Source organism: Scomber japonicus, chromosome 9, assembly GCF_027409825.1.
Source record: "Scomber japonicus isolate fScoJap1 chromosome 9, fScoJap1.pri, whole genome shotgun sequence".
Classification (NCBI taxonomy): Eukaryota; Metazoa; Chordata; class Actinopteri; order Scombriformes; family Scombridae; genus Scomber; species Scomber japonicus.
Genome location: NC_070586.1, coordinates 33,305,369 through 33,329,388, shown reverse-complemented (window position 1 = coordinate 33,329,388; position 24,020 = coordinate 33,305,369). Strand labels below are relative to the sequence as shown.

The 24,020-nt window shown below is 37.7% G+C and overlaps 1 protein-coding gene across 1 annotated transcript; it reads left to right on the top strand.

Moving 5' to 3' along the window:
• Positions 1 to 10,611: 10,611 nt before the first annotated feature.
• Positions 10,612 to 23,702, top strand: LOC128364978 (zinc metalloproteinase-disintegrin-like crotastatin). Its single transcript, XM_053325596.1, has 22 exons — positions 10,612 to 10,727; positions 13,601 to 13,698; positions 13,874 to 13,950; positions 14,767 to 14,845; positions 15,005 to 15,081; positions 15,760 to 15,943; positions 16,108 to 16,164; positions 16,436 to 16,507; positions 16,692 to 16,861; positions 17,477 to 17,558; positions 18,299 to 18,432; positions 18,765 to 18,942; positions 19,514 to 19,603; positions 20,221 to 20,416; positions 20,522 to 20,627; positions 20,788 to 20,941; positions 21,035 to 21,115; positions 21,241 to 21,334; positions 21,458 to 21,560; positions 21,638 to 21,737; positions 21,829 to 21,924; positions 23,443 to 23,702. Exons 1-22 carry the CDS (start codon positions 10,670 to 10,672, stop codon positions 23,479 to 23,481), a joined length of 2,325 nt encoding a protein of 774 aa, XP_053181571.1. The 5' UTR covers positions 10,612 to 10,669; the 3' UTR covers positions 23,482 to 23,702.
• The last annotated feature ends 318 nt before the right edge of the window (positions 23,703 to 24,020 follow it).

Genomic DNA, 24,020 nt, shown 5'->3' with positions numbered 1-24,020 from the left:
AGGCCAAGTCTACTGTACATCTGTCCTCACGATGCTCAGGATTCTGAATTGTGCCTGCATGTGCGGGCCCCCCTGGATCAGGTGGATCATATTAAGGTCACTGGTCTACTGGGTGCATGTTGAAAGATCTTAATTCATACGTAGCTGTTTTTTGTTGTCTTGCACATGTACGATTTTATATGAGCATTGTTCGTGTGTGTAGGTAATGTCTTCAGAACATCATTATGATACTAAAAAAACACGAATGTAAAAAACAACAAACATGTAAAACAGAATTAACAAACTAGTCATGATGAGTACTACTTAGAATTTAACTTAACATTATGAAATGTCACACTTAACATTTTCAGACTCAAAATCAATGCAGTAGAAGCAGAGATATCTTTTTTTATTCCATGTTTTCTTCTCTCTTGTCAAAGCCTGGCATCAAAATTCCCTACAATGCAACTCAACAGCCAACAGTTCATGTGTAGGTTGGGCGTGCCGTGTCGGTATCAGCGACTGTAGCCTCGAGCTGCTAGACTCAAACAAAGGTGATGTTCAGGTTATAGAGGTCTAATAACCTCTTCAACGCCTTGCACCCAATGATCTTTTTTGTTTTCAAACCTCCAGCCTTCAGGCTCAACCCATGCTGACTCAAGTGTCATTATATAAAGACTTTTATCAGAACCCGTTATACAACTTATGCAATAGTACTTACCCAAATCTGTTAGTGTGTAAAATGGTTGGAATTCATTGTTTGATTAAAATTGTCCATGTATACATATATCATTTTTTTAACAGGGAGCAAGCATTATAGACTTGGGGTTTGGGGTTCAAAGAAGTGGGCATATATGAGGCAAGTGGTCTAGTGAGAAGTACAAGCTGAATTTTGGGAAATGTAGGCCTCATACTAGGCATTAAAAGAATACATTAATGTTCTTATAATCTCTCTTGTGAGTGCCCCAACTTTATGGAAGTGCAATATTAAATAGCTGGAGTAGCCCTTTAACACAGTGTGTGTTTTAGCTTAGTAAAACGAACACCTACAGAACACTTGGTTATGGAAGCATAATGGTTAAGGATCAGGTATTATCGACACAACAGGAATGCCCTCATCTCAGCACAGTTCAAAGCTCATAAGTCAGCATGGAGACCAAAACAGCTATAAAACACACATGCCCGCACATAGCGTTACAGTTTCTGTTTATCATTAGTGGAGTCTGTGGAGCAAGGTAGCACAGTAAAGCACACTTCACCCCTGGGGTGAGGTAACCCTGGATGTACTGTGGCTTGACAGCTTAGTAGGAGTTCAGAGGCCTTCCTGTCTCCATGGCGATACAGTAGAGGGCAACAAGAGAAGTCAGTGGGTGGAGACAGATTGACAGGGAGGATACCGCTAGGGTCACCATAACAGTGCACCAGCAAACAAGCAGTGACTCAGTGCGTTTGATGAACTGTAATGTCCTGTTATAGTGGACAGAAACAGTCGCTATGGAGCCTGGGTGAGTCTCACACTCCACTGAGTGAGCTGGAAACTGTTACAGTGTAATCATTTTGCAACCCACACAATTACATGGGTAATTTATATGCCGTCACTTCAGTTCTTTTACACAGTTTTTTCTCCACAGTTTACACTGAAATGAAGCTACATAAACTACCTGTTCATAGCCCCCTCATAAGAACATTTTAACCCACTCACCCTTACTTTATACTTAATATACTCAGCCAATCCATGTTATAGTCCGCTGCTTCCCACACTGACACTGGCAGCTTCCCAGTACACTCACAGACTTGTAATGTAAGCCACTGACCATCTCCACTAGTAGTTAACCCACTTGCTCAAGGGTTACTCAGCAGTCCTCTATCCCTGCTGCGCCACCACTACATAAATAGCCTACATGGATGTGAGGTGGACAAATCTGCTGACCCCATATTGGGTTAACAATACAGCAGAGGAGCACATGAATTGTGATGGACCTTGGTCCAGAGCCAAGTGAAGGAAAGTGCTGGAGCCGGTCGACTGCAGGCCTATTGTTCATCGTGGCAGGAGGGCAAGGTCATAGTGGAGAGACTGGAGGGAGTAACACGCAAGTCTGAATTGATGAACAAGTCATCTGTGGCAGGAGACTTGATTCATCTGAGAGTATACACCCTTTTGTCAGGATGTGTCAAATTGTGTGTGTGGCGGGGTGTGTGGTCGAGTTTGTGTTCTTGAGACTGTGATGTTATAAACACTTATTGAAGACAGTGCCAAAAGAAATGTAGGGGTTGAAAGTGCACAAAATATTCTGTTTAAACAAAGTTAGCCATTGGTTATGTTTTAAATACACAGTCGTTTAAACATACTTTCAGATTTGACTATTTAAGGAATATTAAAAAGAAGTAGTTTTTTTCTTGCTGAGACTTAGTTAAGAAAATCTCATAGGTACAATAAATACAAAGCTACAGCTGGCCACCGGTTAGCTTAGCTTAGCATAAAGACAGATAGAATACAGCTAAACCAACCCTGTCCTAACATAATAAAATATTTTGCTTTAGAGCTGACTGAGCCAGACTAGCCTTTTCATCTTGTTTTCAGTATAGGGTATTCAAGCTAAGCTAACCTGCCTCCAGTTTCATATTGAATGGACATGTAAGAATGTTATTTGGATCTTCTCACCCAAACCTCTGTAAGAAAATGAATAATGAACCATTATTTTAAATAGTATGTTATTTAAAATGCGCTTTGAACAAGAGTCGCAACAACACTCACTGTGATACTGTATGATATGTTAGCATTTAGCAGAGCATACTGCTTCAAGTCATAGCATAACTCTGCACAGTCAGTGTCTTCAAATAATTGTCCAAATTACATGAAAGCAGTGTTTCCTTGCGCTTGCCGCCACTTCTCTTATTCCAGAGCAGACACATTGGAACCACGAAAATGACTCTTCCTTTTTTAAGAGGTTAGGCGCGACTGTCTGAGACACATTCAGACTGCTGCAGACACATAGAGGAAAACATCACTTATGAAAAGTAAAGCACGTGATTTAACGTCATTAGACATTTATTAGACTGTAGTGATACTGGCTCTAAGATTAGGAGGGGCTTTAAGAGTCTTCTCCTGCCAAATAATCTCAGCTCCTGGGCTGAAGATCAGTGACCACAGCTCAAAAACATGTGTGATATGATATAAATGCGTACCTCCCATATCAGTGCCTCTCTACTATAAATGATGCAGTAGAACATTCAACAAAGAAGCCACCTCATGTAAAATGTATTAGTGTTGAATAATAGTCTTGAAACTGGACAGATTAGGGAGAAGTCTATCAGCAGATCATTTAGGAAATTCTATGAGCTCAGGGAGGTTTAGCAGTGCTTAGTGTGGTAGCTTGGATGTGGAACTGAGAGCCACGGCTAGTTTCAGCTTCAGGCTGGTTCAAACCGGTCTGCCAGTGAGAGAAATGAGCCTTTTGGATGACTTAACCCACCAGCGGGGTCTTGTGTGTCCATGACAAAGGCAGGTAATAAAGAAAGCTAAAGAAAGCCAAAGCACAAACATCAGTGGGGGGGGAATGTAAATCTCTTATCTGAACTTGGGTCGGCTTTGGCCTCTTGACTTTAAGTCAATTTCATCATATGATCTGGGACAACAACAACAAAAAGGAGAGTGAGGGTGAGGAGTGAGGGTGAGAGATAAAGAGGGGAAGGCTTGAAATTAGGTCAACAGTCACTCCATCGCTACAGCATTAGGGAACTACTCAGCGTGCATACTGCAATACTAATGGAATCGTAGGGTTCAGAATATAGCGGTAAACTAAAAGATTGCTGATGAGTTTATGTTTTGCAGTAGAAATGACAGCAGGGCACGCATCATCCCCTCCGGTTTGGGGCAGCAGCAGCAGCAGCACGTGGCATAAATAAATAACAGCCATGTGTGTAGCTAATGCAGCTCGAGCTTTCATCGTCAAGCTGTCAGCAACATCTCTCCGGCCAAGATTCACTCCAGTAGAAATACGATGAACACGTTGCATGCATTCTACACTTCCTGAGACGGATGTTTTATCATACACATAAGACAAGGAATGCATACAAAACAATGGAAAAAAAGGGTTCAAAGGCATGGCATAAATACACAGACTGTCACACATTTGACAAGTTAATCCAAAGTGATAGATTTGTTGAAAAAGATGAAATGGTTCGTACAAGAGAAGAAAATAACAAAGTGGAACAAACAGCCTAAGTGGTGTTAACCACTGATTACAATATCCTCAGGCAATAGACAATGATGTTTTAAGAGAGTTTTGTGCACTAAATTCATGGTGAGGAGTGTGTTTTGACACACAAACTACAGTATCTCACAAAAGTGAGTATCTTTTCATGGGACAACACTATAGAAATGAAACGTTGATATAAGTGTACAGCTTGTATAGCTTATAGATTTGCTGTTAAATTGTATCAAAGTTTCATATAGTGTTGTCCCATGAATAGATATAATAAAATATTTGCAAAAATGTGAGAGGTGTACTCACTTTTCAGATACTGTAGCACTTCACTTGTCATCAATTTTCTTTTTTTTCTTTTTCTGTGTTTATTTTTGTGGCTTTGCGCTGCAGTGCAAATTAAATGTTGGATGACAAGTACTCAGAGTATTACTTCACTAAACCCTAAGCTGTGAGACAAAGTCCCAGCTTTTCATGTTTCATGTTGTTAAACCAACCAGAGCAGCTTTTATCAGGCCAGAAATGACAAATGACAATCAATAATTATCAGGTGTCATAAGCTCAGGATGTTATTGTGAAAGGTAACACAAGTAAAGACTATATTTACTGCTGTATACATTAGTATATTAAGTGTCCATGTTTTTCATTCTACTCAACAATATTTCAGACATAAAGATTGAAGTTGTCCCTGTATTTTATTTTATTTTTTGCAAATGTAAACACAAAACATATGATGCATTAATGAAATATGATCCCTTCTGAATGCATGTCATGGGTTAAGCTACCCACCAGTGGTGGTTGAAAGTAACTACATTTAAGTAAATGTACTTCATGCAGTCAAGTACATTCTTTAGTTAGTATATGTGACTTCATACATCTGCTCCACTACATTTAATTAACAACTGTAGTTACTAGTGACCAAAAAACATTATTATAGATGCTATTATTGTATTATAACACCCTGGCAGACACACAGTTTTGTAAATCTTAAATCCTGCTTACATTTAAACACACTAATAATAATCCAATTATGCAATATAAATCCTGAAGATTTCTGATTGTTTTTTGTTAATGATTATAATATTAATTTGGTCACTGCATATTTCAATAATTCCCAAAGTGTCCCATTTGACATGAGTACATTTTACTGATGATACGTCTATACTTTTGCTCAAGTAAAAGTTTTTCTTCCACCACAAATATATAAAACAAATGAAATCAGCTTTATCTTGAGCAGCTTAAACACTAAAATTCTGATAAATATAAAGCAAATATTTCCAAAAACCTTTAGTATATTGTTTATCATAATACTTCTGCATTACTTCTACTTCAGTAAAAGTTTACATTAGGATATTGCTAAATTTATTTTAGTCAAGGATCTAAAGACAGGAAAAATGCATTATTAATTTTCATCTGATGTGGGACACAAAACATGAACTACAGTGTTGTCTGGTAATATGCTGTCACATCAGGTGTACCCAGTAGACATCCATGTATACATACTGTAGGTGACAAGTGTCATGATGAATAATGTATCTATATTGTGTGATATTTGCCTATTCATCTAGATGAAACACACAGGCAAACTGCAAGTAGAGGCCTCTTTATATGATTGGTTTGAAGAGTTCATTAGTTTCAGTGACACAAAAGAAAGATGATAAATGTTTAATTCCACTAATTTGCAGGAAATTGCCTGCTTTAGAAATTAAATGTACAGTGAATGTTGGTTGTTTTTGCTCTCTATTAATAAAAACCTGGGTCATTTTGACCTTACATCAAGACACCAGTAGCTCTGATGTGTTTTAAGCTCTGACTAAACATCACCATTTCAAAGTGAGTACAAGTCACACTGTCTAAAGAGAGTTTGGCTCTTTTAAAAAATGATTCAATCTAAATTTATGTAAACTAAAATCTGTCTAGTCTCAAAATGGATCAGAATCTGATCTGGACCATAGCACTGATGTGATATGGATTTTGGCCTGCGGAGTCCATGTGGAAAACTCTGCAACCACAATCATCTGTGAATCTCAAGGTCAGCGCGGTAGTGGAACAAACTGCACTGTCCCTGGCAGGACTCCATCAGCAACACAGTTTACATTGCTGTACTGTCTGTGTTTGCAATCAATAAAGTCACATTTTTCCACAGAGGACTGGTCATGCAAACCAGCTGTCCTCCCACAGCCAGGCCATCCAGCAGGGACATCGACGTGCAGGGTGGGCAGCTGGCAGCCAGGTGGGTAGAGCAGATACTGTACACAAAATCAATCTCAAGAGGTCATGTCATTAAATTCCTCACAGAAAATGTGTCACACTTGTAGTGCAAAAGGACCTTTATATTTTTTGACTTTTTTTTTAAACCCCTGAATTTCCATATTAGGTTAAATGACGACTTGATGCTGTGTGCATTGTGTGAGAGTCTCCTGCAGACAGCTCAGGTTCATTGCAGGTTCAACCTTGCATGGATATGAAATGCAGACAGCGCTCTCTGGTGGCGATGTGATACTAAACCATTTTATTATTTCAGATACTGTAGGGTGTAAAAAAAATACAGAAAGGTTCTAGAGTGTTTTTGCAGTTTATTGGGGCCACTAGTAAAGATTGAAGACCATGATTAGTTCAATGTCACTAATGATTAATCTGAGTATTCGGACTGGAATTGTTGTTGTGCCAGTAGAGCTGGTGTGTGACACTACTATAGTGAGATGAATCAAAGGTACATGAAGGTGGCATTGCTTTTGGACAGTTTTAAAATCCTCTGTCATTAATCCAAACTTCTCAGAAAGCAATAGAATATGGTTCAAAGAATTTTACAGTTCTACATTTTTATTACAACTCCTGATAACAACAAACACTGATAACACAGTAGTATTTTTAAATGCATTTCCTCTTATCAAGGCTACAGAAGCCACTAATTTCATTTCAAATTAGGAAATGCCTAAAGGCTGATATTAAAGGACAGGTTCACAGTTTTTCAAGTCTGTCTTAAAATAGTCAGGTTCCCAAATGAATATTTTTTCTCACCATAATCATTTTCTTTCTGTTCATACTGACTATTAAAAGAACCCTTCATAATGCACTTACAGTGTAAGTGATGTGGGACATGCTTTCACCACAGCTCAATGGGGAAATACTGTCCAAGAAAATGCAAAGAGGAAATTTGATGCTAAAAAGATATGTGGCAGGTATCCACTTGATATGACTAATTCACACTGCTGAGTAAAATGATCAATTTTAACCTCCATCATTCACATTTTTAATAGCCAGTATGAACAGGAGGAATGATTACAGTGAGGAAAACCTCTTTCACTGTCCATATGGTTGTTTTAAGACAGACGTGAAAAATTGTGAACCTATGATTTAATAAGGACTGCTAATGACAGACTTGATTTATCTTTATACAATATTTGACAGGCTTCAGATTAAAATAAACACAAAGATTATGTGTTTTTTGCACAAATCAAAAGATCCATGTCAATGTAGTAGGATATAAGTGTATCTATACATGCAGCTGTAGCCACACATATTGATTGACCATCTTCTGATCTTTGGGTGTCACTGTTTAATAGTGTCAGTATGAAATAGATTAAGATTACACTGTGACCTATGTGTACTCATTAGTGGAAAACATCCCGAAGTTGACAGCACATTGACATTTTGCAGGCTTAAAATAACATACAAAATCTCTCTCTCCGTCTGTCTGTCTGTCTGTCTGTCTGTCTCTCTTTCTCTTTGACACTCACCCCCGCAGTTTAATATAAAAATAATAGAAATTACTGTACACACAATGCCAATCTATATACTGCTGCTGGTCATTTTCTTGCCACTGGGTGGTGCAGTTTGGACCAAAACTGGATGATATTGTTGCTCAGCAACTGATGCTGTGTGTGTGTCTTTGATTACATGTTATATAAACATTCCTAACTTCGTCAAATTTCCTCTGACAAAACTATCTCCTTGCCTCTCCAGTTTAATATCAATATATTCACCTTCTTGTGTTGACTGTCAGACATTATTGGGTGTGTCATAAAGATCTATTCTATTCTATAAATAAAAGTAACACTTCAGTAGTATCTCACCACAACCCAGTTACTGATCCTGCTGCAGGAAGAGGACAACCCAGTATAACCTGACCGCAACCATATGACGTTACAACGTTTTTTTTATTTACTGGAAAAATACGTAATTTCACAACCTTCACCTGTTAACCACATAGCACCACAGTAGCAAAGTTGCATGTTTCTCATTTGTCATAGAGCTATTTCTATATGAAGACATCTGAGTTGAGGTCAGCACTCTATTCAACGTGTATTATTTTACAGAATTTCATCAATCAGACCATTATAAACCACCTACAGATACCAATAAATATACCCTGAGTCACAGAAGTAAATCTGTTTAGACACATGGGTGACAACATGTGAACTACACATATGTTCTGTAAAAATCACATACATTGGTAAAAATTACTTTATGCACTTCACACTTCGAGCTGGAATCGGCTTTTTTCAGACATGATAGAAAAACATAACAAGAAAAAATGCTGACATCTTTTTTGGCTGCAGGGCTCTATGAATGAATGTTGGTAGGTCAGTCCATCATTTTGTGTCAGGCTGATATAGCTCACCAACATGGATTGCTAGAATTTGGTCTAAATGTTACTGGTCCATGGAGAATAAATCCTGACTTTGGCGAATCCCTGTTTCTTTCTCCAACACCATCAGCAGGTCCAGTTATAACTTTGGTTTATGTCCAAATTCATGTAAAACTAATGACAATGACAATATATATATATATATTATTGACTGAATGAAAGCAGAAGAGGACAACTGTATAGGCTTCTTCAAAAAAGGGTGTAAAATAAACAAATATAGTTTGTTTATTTATTTATTTTAAGTTTCAATGAAACTCATGTAATAAAACATAACTGAACATAACTGTATGATCACAAACTAGCTCAATCAATCTAACAGGCCGCCCAGAAAGCCAATAGACAGTACAATACTTCATACTTATATACTATGAGATTTTGCTGCATATACAAGTGTTCAGATCTTTTAATTATGAACACAACTGAAATGGCTCCAGAAGTGATGGTGGATCTGGGTCAGCAGGTGGATCTCTATTCAGACCACATGGACGCTAGACTGTGACGCTATGCAAACAGAAGAAATTACGTCTTCATTAAAGGTCAATGGAAATGATTCTCTTTAGTATTGAATTGAAACTAGTCATGTTCATTTTTGTTATTTTAGTTTGTTCATTTAGGTCTACAACTTAAAACAGCAACATGTCATCTCAATAGTCTCTGTTTCTTTTACCACTTCCTGTATAGTGACTCAGATCATGTCTATCAGTGCTTCCTCTTTTATCTGTATCTATATTTTGCATAATGAGAGGACTTTCAATAGGTTTAAAAAAAGCTTTGATGTAAAACAAGGAGCGATTGCTATTAGTTTCACACTGGTGAAGGGATAAAACTGCAGAAACAAGATTTTATAAGCAGGATTTACATGAATGAAGCTACATACATTTCTCCAACCATGCCATGTTTACTAAGATACAACAGACTCTCCACAAGAGTTTTCATAAAATAATTACATTTAGTGTGAGTTTGTGTGTGTGTGTATATGTGTGTTCACTGATGATTTTTTTAGGTACTGCCAATGAAGTCTGAACTTCTTTGCGTGTTGCTCTTTATTTGTATCAATTGAGTTTTTATTCTGATCAGGATCTAGGTTCCCACATCTGCAAACATGCACCACTTGTTTCCTGTGTTTTTTTACACTTGACTTGATCTTGAGAGAAGTAAAAAATGAACCACATGAACTTATTGTAGGTCAGCACCGTGCTCCACCAAAGGTAGGACAGATTTAGTTACTATCACACTCCTATAAATATCAAAATCATACAGTGTTGCTTAAACTCTGGCAGGGTGAGCACCATGCACCATGCACAGAGGGAGCATGCACATTGGCCTTATTGTCTTCTGACACATTGTCTTTGCAGTGACTCCAAGCATGTGTCCAGTGGGTGAGGCATCAAAACCACTGTAGATGGAGATCAGTTTTAGTGTCTTTATTTGGCAAAGGTTGGAACTTGACGTAGATATATCTGTGTAACAACAGATTGTTTTCTAGAAATGACTGCGGGTGACTCAGTCAGCCACAGAACTGGAACTGCTGATTTAATTATTTTACGATACCAAAAAAAAAAGAAGAAGTGGTTCAAATTCAATGAAGCAAGAAGGTGTAAACTTCTTAAAATGTGACTAACAACATTTTCTGCAGTATCTTCCCGCATTCCTGTACTGTAGATAAGCAGGGGCGTGTTCAAGCTTGATGTAAATGTCTTGAATATAAGGAAGTAGCTGTGACAGGTCCAAGGAGGCTGGCGAAGGTGTGGCCTCACAAGAGGGGTAAAACAGCATGTAGGTAGGACGTCTGATCAGAGAACCGATCTGCTCTGTTACTGTCTGCACTTGCACAATGAAGCATACACTGCTGTTGTGGGCCCTTATCCTAAATGCCTCGCTCAAGCCCTCAGGTAAGTCATTTGATACTCTTACCTCCACTGTGCAGTGACTAATTAATAACTAAAGCCTGTGTTTGGATACAATGGGTGACACCTGCCTGCACCTAATAATATAGAGTATACCTATGCGTTTACTTAATTGATAATGGATCATATTGGGTCAAGAATTACACTTGACCAACTACATTTGCATGTACTAAGAAAGGAAATGCCTGTATCCAATCTAGGGTTATCTAGAATATTGACACCTAATTGCTCTCTTTACATTGGTACCACACTAATTTCAATGTAATAATGCTTCATAAACCAATGTTGGTGAGATGACTGTAAAGATGACTGAGACCAACAAACAAATCTGGATAAGACATTGGTGTAGCCGATACTGACATTGTAACACAGTTTCTGATGCATCAGGCACAATTTCGGTTGCAAATATGGTGAAATAGGAAGTGATCAAATCTACAGAGAAAAAAAGCTATGTAATTTGATGTTCTGTTTCTGGCATGTATCATTTCAAAAAGGAGAAGGATGAAAAGTTGCAACAAAGACATTTCATTCTTTGGCTTCATCTGACAGGTTCTGTTAAATTCTGTAAAACCAGGATGGAGGGAAAAAGTCTGTAAAATAACACTTTCAATACAGTATGCAAAGTATATAATATAAAGTCATGAACATTTACCAGCTCAGTAAGCCCTTTGTGTTCCTGCTGATAAATCAAAGGATCTTTTCAATGATAACTAGCTTACATGACAGAGCTTCAGGTATCACAACAAAAGTCATCTCAAGGCACCGCCCTCTTTAATTTAATTTAAAGAGACCAAACATTCCCACATGAGCAAGAATTTGGTGACAGTGGCAAGGAAAAACTTCCTTTTAACAGGAATAAACCTCAGACAGAACCAGGCTCAAAGTGGGCAGCCATCTGCCTCGACCGGTTGGGGTTGAGAGGAGGAGGGGGGCCCCTAACTATAAGCTTTATCAAAAAGGAAAGTTTTAAACCTGCTCTTAAGTGTAGAGAGGGTATCTGCCCTCTGAGGATGGTTCCACAGGAGCCTGATAAGAACCACAAGTAGGCCTGCATGCTGGGAGCACAGTGTTCTGGTATGTTCATAAGGTTCTATGAGCTCTTTAAGATATGATGGAGCCTGACCATTGAGAGCTTTGAAAGTGAGGACAAGGATTTTAAATTCTATTCTGGATTTTTCAGGAAGCCAATGCAGTGAAGCTAAAATGGGAGTAATATGATCTCTTTTTCTAGTTTTTGTCAGTATGCCTGCAGCTGCATTCTGGACCAGCTGGAGAGTCTTTAGAGACTTGTTAGGACAGCTACCAAATGCTTGGAGTAGTTCATCAATCATTTTGAGACAGAATATGTCTGATTTTTGCAATGTTACATAGATAAAAGAAGGCAGTCCTTGAAATTTGTTTTATGTGGGGATTGAAGGACAAATCCTGATCAAATATATTTCCTACCGCGGTGCTGGAGTCCAAAAATATGCCATCCAGAGTAGTTGAATCATTAGATAAGGTGTTTAGGGCCAAGCACAATAACTTCATTTTTTCTGAGTTTAGTAGCAGGAAGTTGCAGGTTATCTAGGCCAACTGGTTGCTTTCATCTGACTTTATTGAAAGATATAATTGAGTATCGTCGGCATAGCAATGAAGATTTAAAGGAAGCATATATAGGAATAATATTGGTCCAAGCACTGAACCCTGAGGAACACCATGTCTAACTTTTGTTTGTATGGAGGATTTATCATTAACATGTACAAACTGAAATTGATCCGATAATCCAGTTTAATGCAGTAACTTTCACCAGTGTTGTCTCTGTGCTATAATGGGCTCTAAATCCATTCTGAAAATCCTCAAATAAACTATTACTATGTAGAAAGTCACACAACTGATTGGTAACTGCTTTCTCAAGGATCTTTGAGAGAAAGGGGACGTTTTCTAGATATTCTAGAGTCTATTGATAACTATTTAACTATGAACACAGAACCATGATCTTATGTGTTTGGTTGTTTAAATTTAGAAAAATGAATGGTACAGAGGGGCGAACTTTATTAGCCTAGCTTAATTAGCAAAGGACTGGACACAGGGGGAAACTGCTAGCCTAGCTGTATTGACTACGAAAAATATACCCATTATTGATGGAGCGAAGTGTGAAGTCGAATGTGTGATAAAGTAAATGCGTATATGCTGGAGTGTGTATATGGATGTATGGCCCATTCCAGAATTGCAGGTACATTACAAGTATAGAAACAAACCAAAAAAAGTAGTAATGATTTTTACAATTAAACTTTATTTATTCTCATAGAACAGACTTTAAATTATATAATTTCAGTATTTAAATTTAAAATATTTACTGTGAAAAATTATTTAATTGAACTGAAAAATATGTCAAATTGGGTCAAATATAGTCTATACAATCAACAAATGAAAAAAGTGAAAAAATAAAAAAGACTTAATTATTTCATGTTAATTCAAGTTGTAAGTATGAAAATTGTGCTTAAAATATGCAAGCATTATTAATAGTGAAAGTTTAATGTAGTTAGTGATATTACATAAAAGATTTTTTAAGAATGTAATAACAAAAGGTTATCTGGAAAACTGGAATGGACTATACATTCCCTCTGGATGTAACAATGGATTACTAGGTTTACTCGAGGACTGAGTTGAAGTCCACAATCACTACTGTTTTAAGTAGCATCTTTTCATATATATGTACATTTAAATATGAAAAACTAGGAAAGTACGGTGCTGAAAGGACTTTTGGTAAGATATTCAAAATGAAAACAAGAATACATCTTTGATTACTTATTGTTTATAATAAAATTACATCACCTTCCTTATCACAGATTACAATGTGTATTGTAACTCCGCAGAGAACCACAGTTCTGCAACTGATGGTGGAGCTGAGGTGAAGGACTATGAGGTGGTTCGACCTGTCAGACTTCACACAGTCAGAAAAAGACATGCAGAGGTACCATGTTTTTACAACTTAAATAGTTTACTACATGAGTCTTGTAAAGATGCATTTGTGCAGATTTTTCATACAGCACAGAATAAAGTTATGATTGAAGATGGTTATGAGAAACATAACATGAATAAAAGAATGAATTACTAAAAACAAAATGTTATACCTTTCTTGTCTGCAGCATCTCAGGCCACAGACTATTAAGTATGCAATGACAGTGGGAGGAAAAGACATCGAAATGCATCTAGAAAAAAACAAGTAAGTTCTTACTTTCCTAAAAGCAAGCATCAGTAAAGTATCAGGATTAAGAGACACACATAATGCTAAACAACTTTCAAGGTAACCAGGTGTTAAATGATAATGAATGTTTTTTACTTGATGAGCATGAAGACTAGACACTGTCTCTCAAATGAGATACACTGTATAATATTAGCAACCATTATTTTTAGCCATGTCATGGCTCTTAGGATGAAGATCCCCATTTTTTTTAGTGTCCTGATAACTATTGGATAGATTGCCATGAAGTTTTTGTACAGATAACCATGATGCCTGGAAGACGAATCCCAATCTGAATTTGGTGATATCTGATTTATTCTCTAGTGCCACCAGCAGGTCAACTAGTCAGTGACCTGGCAAATATTTTGTGTCCCTGGACTTTTCCTCTACTTCTACCATAAGGTTGACATTTGTGGTTTGTCTCTACAAGTCACTTATTGACACTCATAATTTGGTTCTGACATTCATGTTCCCCTCAGGATGAATTGTAATAGCTTCAGTGGTTTCTTAACTCTCTCCCGTCATCATTAATTTATCAATTTATCAAATACCAATGGAAACAGACCAAATTTTGTCTTGTTCACTTCAGGAAAAGCAGGTCTTGACACAATGAGAGGTCAAGCGTATGTTGAAAGCAATGTTCCAATGCAACATCCTGGCTTTATTTCTTTTGTTCCTTCTTATGAATTCAACAAGTTGTTAAAGAGGAACTTGTGTCTCAACTCTCAACAATAATGTGGTAATGCATGTGACATGGAATGATGTACGTGTATTTTTTTTACATCTTTTCATCATTAGTGAATTACTCACCCAAGACTACACTGAGACCTACTACAAAGAAGATGGAACTCAAGTGACCACAACTCCAGATGACATTGTGAGTGTTTGCATTTATACTGTTGCATGTAATGGTTAAAATAGCTTCAGAGACTGTTGAATGATCATATTGGGATTACGAATGCTCAAAAAATACATGGATTAGTAGGTACATTGGAATTTCCTATTTGATTATACAATCATATCATCTCTTTTCCAGGATCACTGCTACTATCATGGCAGGATTGTTAATGACAATGAATCATCAGTTAGTATCAGTGCTTGTGATGGACTCAGGTGAGCCCTTGAACCATTCTTTCCTCAACTTTAAATTCTAATTAAATGTCATTAACATGCCATTCCCATATGATAAAAACTTATACATATTTACATTACAAACACGAATAATGGAGACAACCTGACACTAAGCCTGTTGGTTGAATTAATCCCCAAATGAAGGAGCCAGAGAACCTGTTTTTCAGTATGTATTGAGGATCAAGCTAAAACAGTTTTTCATATGTCTAGTGATTTTTTTTATTTTTATACTTATGTCAGCAGACACACAGTATCGAACTATTATCACTAAATAAGCTCACCACCTACAGGATGATGCCCTGAGAGCCCCCTGAGAGCAGTGAGACTGAACCAAAACAGCATAGTTGTGGCACAAAACCAAAACAATGAGCTACATGTAAGAGATGCTCTGAAGAGCTAAGCTGAGCAGTATAGCAGACATTCCAACTTCAAATTTACTGTGTTACCTATTGCAACAAGGTACAATAAACTAGCTAACAGGTATACATATTTTCAGTTCCATATTTTCCATAGTGTGTTTTTACGACATTTTACCTGGTTTCAAAAGGAGAAAAAGCTCTGTCTTTTGGCTCTGCTTAAAAAGGTGCAACTCATCCTATGTTTCTACCTCAAAGCAATGTCTGTAGACCTAAATGTGTGACTGCCTTGATCTTGGATTAGGGGTTATTTCAGAACAGCTGAGCAAAGGTACCTGATTGAGCCACTGTCTGGTGATGATGAGGGAGATCATGCAGTGATGAAGTACGGTAACCAGAACTCCACACCTAGAGTATGTGGTGTCACCAACACCTCCTGGAGCTTGGACTTTGAACCCCCAACAAGCCGCAGTCGCTCCGGATCGGGGGTATGAACCTATCACTTCCATGACACCCCAACAGTCTACATATACACATTAACAAATACATCAGAAAAATAACACATCATTCAGTAGTCTGAAAAGACAAATCTGTCCTATGTAAAACTTTTAGAGTACATTAACTAATCAACTTCATTTTTTTTGTCTTCCAGGGTATTTTCTACAAACCAAAATACCTCGAGCTCTTTCTTGTTGTTGATAACCGCGCGGTAAGGTGACGTTATATGGACATTTTCTGTGAATGCTGCCAATGTATTTGTATTCTTCTGTAACCCAGGACCAGACTTGTCCACCTAATGATAGTAAATTTTACCTGCAAGCACAAAATGCTCTCAATTTCTGGACTATTTGGACTGGGTCTATTTGGAATCACATATTATTATCTTGATCAAAGTCATGTAGCATCATTTGTTGTGTGTAATGGATCAACTGCTAAGAAACAGTATGACTTTGCTCTAACATGATGATATGATGTTTCAGTATAAGAAGATGAAGCAAGATATGACAGCAGTGAGAAAAAGGATGTACGAAATTGTCAACTTTGTCAACATGGTGAGTCAATGCTGTTGTTGTGATGGTATTTAGTCTCTAGTTCATATTTACTTTTATTACATTTCAACCCAAGATTTTTCAGAAATAAACCTAAAAGTTTGCAGATAGCATGGTCTCTGTGTTTGTACAAATGTATACTGTAAATGCTGCCTTTCTGGTGATCTCCTGCTGGTATTGCTTCCAGGTGTACAAGCCCCTGAGGACTTTCATTGCTCTGGTGGGACTGGAGATCTGGTCCAATAGTGACTTGATCTCTGTAACCCCCCCAGCCAGGGACAACCTTGATGCTTTTATGGAGTGGAGGAACACTGAGCTGGTCAAGAAGAAAAAGCATGACAACGCACATCTCATCAGGTCTGAAAAACATTCATAAGTACAACCGAATAATCTGAAAATAGTCTCAGTGTTTCATATGTTGAATGTAAAATAAAAGACGCTTCCAGTGCGTATCATAAAGCAACCATTTTGACCCATCCATACAATGTACATGCTCTGGAGGTCGTACGTCTACATATCATGCTTGAGAGAGGCCTGTGTAGTGAAGGTCAAAAAAGCTGAATAACCAGTATGGTTCGGTCAGAAGTTTGTTCCAACTTTTAATTTTGGCATAAATTAGCAATAAACAGCATTAAACAATGGCCTTTATCTCTCCATTCATGAGGGAGAGATTTGTGTGAGCTATACCTCAATAAGATAAGTAAGTATGTTTTTGAAAGTTTCTTACCAGAACTGCCACTATGAATCATTATGTCCACATTTGCAATCACAAAACAAAAACCATAATTATCTTTGTGGTTACACTGTAGTGCCACTTTCCCTCATAGTCACCTGGCCAGTATTTCCATAGCCAAATCAAGCCTCTATGAAACTGACAAAGTTATTTCTATATTCCATGGTGAATACACAGAGAACTGGATGGATGAACACTACAAATATAGTTTACTCACAATTTATATTCCTGTCTTTCAGTGGTATTGACTTTGAAGGAGCAACTGTGGGACTGGCCTTCATTGGGTCTTTGTGCTCTGGTCATTCTGTTGGGGTTGTACAGGTAAGCTAGTTCAGGGAAAAAGACTTGTTCCATTGGTTGTTTGGATGCTATATATCTTGGACTCTTGGCTGGGCATAATATTAGCAACCATTATTATTTATTATTATTTTCTTGTGATGATCTCTGTACTTTGCATCTAGCATCACAATGAGGTTGACATTTTTGCAGTGTCCTGATAACTATTGGATAGATTGCCATGAAGTTTGGTACAGATAACCATGCTGCCTGGAGGATGAATCCCAATCTGAATTTGGTAATACCTGATTCATCCTCTAGCACCCCCAGCAGGTCAATTAGTTAGTGAAATATAGATATGAATTGGCAAACATGTTGTGCAAACATTCATAGTTTCCAGTCAATTAATGCATTGTGGCTTTAGGTGTCCCTCTACTGCCACCATGAGGTTGAAATGTGTGATTTGTAATGTCTCTACAAGTCTTGGTCATTGACAGAAGATGTGTCACTTTGCACAAGATGATTGAGAAACTCTTTTACTGAACTGCAGTGAATGTCTAGACTGTGTCATGGGAATCGAAGAACTTTGTCAGAAGATCCAAAGAAACCCAAAACCCATTACTTAGGTCACAATGATGGGAAGCAAAGCAGATTGAGGAAACAGTTAGCAAGGAAATCATGGTGCATGGTTTATTTGAGCATGTGAAGCCTGAAACCTCTGACACCTCATAAAGTATAATTTATATGGCTCCACTCATTAAAATAGTGGTTTGCTTACCTCGCAGGATCACAATGACCAGACCATTGCAGTGGGAGCGACACTGGCCCATGAGATGGGCCATAACCTGGGTATGGACCATGATGACTCCAGTGGCTGTATTTGTTCTGGAGATAGCTGCATCATGGCTGCAGCCCTCAGGTAAGAAGTCATTGTAGAGACTTATTTTAGAAACATATAATGATTTGAGTTGGAACAGACTATTTTAACATTAGCTTCAGATTTTGGGGTCAGTTTAAAGAGCAGTGATGGAAATAATAACTAAACTTCTCGGGGGTTTTCTTGTTTTTGACTGATCATTGTTTTATATATACTATATAACTTTGGATTATCTTTATAATCCAAAGTTATAACCATTTTCTGGGAAGTTTTGTTAAAAGACTCAAGGAGTCAGACAACACACCATGCCATTCACAGTCCCACCTCTGTCTCACTGTTCAAAGTTGACCAGGAGGATGTGTGTTTTTCCACAGCTGGAAAATCCCTCGCAGTTTTAGTAGCTGCAGCAGCAGCAACTACGAGAAATACCTGACAAGTCGCACCCCCAGCTGCCTGCTGGACAAACCAGACTACAGGGGTCTGGTGGCTCCTTCAGTCTGTGGGAACGGTTTTGTGGAGAAAGGAGAACATTGCGACTGTGGAACTCTAGAGGTAACTGTACTAACAAACACTCATTCTGACTGATTTAACATTGTATTTTTCTACTGATTAATTTTTCTTACATGTGTCACTAAAATTACATCATGCTGAATAAGTAAAAAAATATGAGGGGGTCTGTGTTGCATTGTGTGCGTTTATTTTGGAAAGCTGTTGCAATTATGTGATTTACATAGAATTTAAATATAACATGACTGAAAGTAACAGGCTCAAAGAGGTTAATTCTCTATAAATCTATATCCAAAGTTGCTCAGTCCTTCAGTATCATTACAGTTTAATATGGAGAGGGATTTCAGGTAGTGTAGAGTACTGTAGCAATATGAAAGAGCACTGAATGCACTGTCTGACCTTGAATCTTTTGGTGTGTGTTTTTCACCCAGAGGTTTTAAGAGAGTTGGGCTGTCTGATGTCTACTAACGCATTTCTAGGAAAATTAGAGTCCATCTTTCTATTCATAGTTGTGTTCATGTTGAACATTAATGTGAGCTAAGACCTTTAACAAAAATGGAATCTTAAAAGTCAGATTTTGGCAGCTCCTTAGTATTTACTGTGTACGTCTCTGTAGGAGTGCATAGATCCATGCTGCAATGCCACCACCTGCACCCTGAAGGAGGGTTCACAGTGTGCTGAAGGCGAGTGCTGTGACAACTGTAAGGTGAGTAGATATGAATCAATAGATACATTTTATTACCTTTTTTCCAAATATTTTCTTTCAATGAAATCTGACTTTTCCAGTGATTGTGAAGCAATGATGACTATGTGATACCGCCATCTAATGGACATTTAACATATTACATTAAGTATTTGAACTTCTATTGCTCAAGCAAAAAAAGTTATGAAGGTCTATACAAAATTTTATTAGGTATATAAATAAATTATTATAATTATATATATGAATTATTATTGGGTATGTAAAATGTATATCATGCAGGATTTTCACAAAAAACAATGTATAGACCCACTAGAAGTGTCAAATCAAAACTATCTGTAATTCCAAAAACATTTTCCCAAAATTAGGTGATAGTACATGGTACGAAATATCGCTGAAATGTGTGTAGATTGCCCTCGAAAGCTAAATAAAACAGCAAGTGCAGCTTAACTGAGTGCAGACGCATTTGCCCTCCACCACCACAACCTTGTCAAAGCAATGAATGGAGGCTGTTACAGCATTAAAGAAATAGAGCTTTACATACTTTGCATGGACAAAAAAAGTAACCAATGTCGTGACATGTAATTGGATCAATTTGGCTCTTGCCTCCTACCTCCACACAGTTTTTACCTCGATCCAGGGAGTGCCGGGAGAAGCAGCATGACTGTGATCTAGCAGAGTACTGCGATGGGAAAAGCAACACCTGCCCTGAGGATGTCTTTGCTGTGGACGGCCTCCCGTGTGAGGGAGGTGTGGGATACTGCTACAACGGCCAGTGTCCGCAGAGGTCTAACCAGTGCATCAAGATTTTTGGAGAGAGTGAGTGTCCTGCACTTTTTGTAAAATAGATAAAAGCTAAATGGGAAACCATAAAATCATTCATTTAAGTTGTTAAAAAAAGATATAATCTATTTCTGTCATCAGCTGCTATAGAGGCCCATACTTCCTGCTACCAACAAAACAGAGAAGGAACAAAGTTTGGCTACTGCCGACGTCTCTCAAGGGATCAGTTTGTCGCCTGCCAGACACAGTGAGTCTCAGCAAGACATACAATAGGATCAGTATCCTTGGTTGGTTTATCACCTTAATACACTGAATCAAGTGTATTAAAGTGTATGGGTTAGAGTCATGTTTATTTTGCAGAATAAGCAGAAGTATTGTCTCTGAATTTCACGTCTTTCCTTTTGCAGAGATTTGACGTGTGGGAAGCTCTTCTGCCACTATGGCAGAAGTGTCCCAAATGCAGAGACAGTCAGGAGAGGTGACTGCAAGGCATCTTTTTTTTCAGACAGCACCAGCGACTATGGCCAGGTGGACACTGGGACTAAATGTGGGGATGGAAAGGTATCAGGCTGCATTAGTTTCCTCTAATGCTACATGATTCAGTGTTTGCATTTATGATGGTTATCTGTATAATAATTATTCTTTTTTTAAAAGGTGTGTAACCAGAATAAGTGTGTGAATCTGGTGGTAGCTTACAGAAATACAAACTGCTCAGCAAAATGCTCCGGCCATGCTGTAAGTACCCATCATCACTAAATGCTGAATTATACTTGTGGATGCTGTTGTATAGTTTCAACAAACACAACAAGAGGAACAACGTCTAATTATGATACTTACATATCATCCTTTGTGTTCTTCAGGTTTGCAATCACATGAATAAGTGTCAGTGTGAGCCTGGTTGGATGCCTCCTAACTGCAATTCACAGGATGAAGCTTTCAGTTCGCTTTCTCCTGGTACCTTCAGTTACTCATTAGCAATCACAGTATAACAAATATACTTCAACATAACTAACATAGAATTTCAATCACTGTGTTATTAAGGTGCAGATGAAACTGATATTTATTCCATTTTTGCAGGGGCAGCCACTGCGATCGCAGTGACAGTAATAGTGCTCCTGTTTGTCATTGCTGGTGTTGCATGGTTCTTCTACAAAAAACAACAGAGTCCGGCATTGCCAATGTAAGAAGATAAGCATCTTGCAGGTCTTGGTCTGGTAATGTTACTGCACACTCATCTTTGTTCTGTTTCTGTAACAGTGCGCACACCCAAAGGAAGCCGCAAGTAGTATCAGCAACAAACAGTGCTTATCAACCTAACAAAAGGGTAGTTCCCAGCCAACCCATGCCAGCCTCACAGGTAATGAGTTGGGATGTATTGTAATTTGAGTTGGGATATATTGTGTTACATTTTAATGTATCATCACTTATGAAATGAATTATTATTTTAGGCTCAAAGTCCAAAACCCAAAGGACCTCCACCTCCACCACCTCCAGCAGGGAACAGACCCAAACCCCAGAGCCAGAACTTCACGGCTGCTCGTAAGGTAACTGAAGTGTTTATCTGCCACATAAGACACCATTAATACAGGCTTCTGACAATGTGTTAAACATCACAATTTTTAATGTGATTCTTGCATACTGTACTCTTCTTAAATATAATGAGTTTGATTTGGTGAGACCAATGCTGTTCAGAGTCAGCATAGCAATATCTGAAAATATAGATCTTAGTGTTCATCCACAAAAACTACAATTGTAGTAATTGTGGTAATAACCGTGCAAAAAGAAAATACAAACTGGACGCCACATCTTCATAGCTACTGTTATTGCCAAAGAAAACAAACAAACACAAACGATGAAATTATATTTGTGTTTATGATTTTGTGGTGAGAAATAAGCACATTTGTTCAAGTACTGTATTAAGTACAATTTAGCACTTAAGTACCGTACTTGTAATTTACTTGAGTATTTCCATGTGATGCTATTTTATCTTTTATTACTTCGATTCCACTACATTTCGGAGTGAAATATTGTACTTTTTGCTGCAGCACTACTAGTTACTTTTCAGATGAATATTGGAGACGAGCTTTTGATGAAACCAGTGGTTTCCAACCTTTTTGTCTTTTGACATCCTACAAAAAAAGGAGTGTGTAGTCGGGGGAAAACACTTCAGATGTCTATGAGTTGTTAACAGCTCCAGCAGATAGTGATTTTTTTTTCATAATAACTTATTACATTATTGGCCTGGTAAAAAAAAAACCTTTACAAATGTAATAACTGGAGCCAATAACATAATAATATACTAATATCTCTTTATTTAAGTTTAATTTATTGGATATAAAGTGTCACAATTTTTATGGTACTTATGGTCGTACTATTGTATCCTTCAAATATTTGCTTAAAGACCTCACCACACACATACAAAAACCCCTACACTCATTCAAGTTTTAGCACACATGTTTGCAAACATGGACAATTGTATGATATGATATAAATGTATGATATGAAATCTCTGTATCTCACTCTTAAAGATATTCCTTTTTTTCTCACTCTTAATTAAATGGTCATAATTGACCACTAGATGGCAATGGATTGACAAGGTAGCCAGTCATGTGATTGAGATTAGACTTTCTTTTGTTGTTTAAATTTCTTGACTTCCTAGCACACATGTTGAAAGCTAATCAGTGATCTAATTTTCTTTAGAGAACACAGTTCATGTTGTTGAAATTCTTGCGCATACAATCTTGAGTGCAAGAGGATATAAAAATATCTGAGAGTGTAATCAAAGGTAACTGATTATAACTAACTGTAGATTAATTATTATCATTATTTACTATAACAGTTTGATAATATTGGGGGCTCAACCCAGCAGTGACTTCTGGCTAATGATGACTTCTGGCTAATGTTTTGAAAATGAATGGACAAATTAAATGGAAAAATATGTGAGAAACCTTCAGCAGATTAAAAGTATCTGACTGCCACTGCATTGAAGGGCTGTCACTGGCTAGTACTGACTTCTCAAAACAACATTCCTCCTGAACTAATGCATCTTTTTTGTCCACTAGGGTCTGAGGCCAGTGCCTCCACCAAAGGTCAATGTCTGACACAGTGCTAGCTTATGTTCCGCTTTGGGACACTGGCAACCAAAGAAGAAGAGTCCTGTTTTGTTTTTTTAAGGGATCCTGTCGTGACTGTTTCCTGTGCAATCTGAATCACCAGGAGTTTGATGTGCAGACTGCAGCAGGGACAAAACCGGGCTCTAAGTGTTACTGAGAGCCATGCACTGAGGACTTGTTATTACAGGGATGAACTTTATGTTTTTTCAGGTACTTTTTTGAATGCTAATACTTTAGGGTTATGGGTGCAATGAGAAACAACCGTGGCCCTAAAGATGAGCCATATAACTGTATATGCTTCAAAATCCAGTATCTAATATTACATAATATTGCACATATCTGCATTTATTTGCCAAACAGTATTGAGTGCCTGAAATAGTATTATTTTATTTATAGGTTATATTTTATGGAATTTGTTTTAACCAAAATAAATATTTCTGCTTTGAAGAACTTCAATCTCATGGTCTAAAATTTCTATTGCTGCAGTGCATTGTAATCACCCCCTGTCATCAGTGTATGAATGTGTG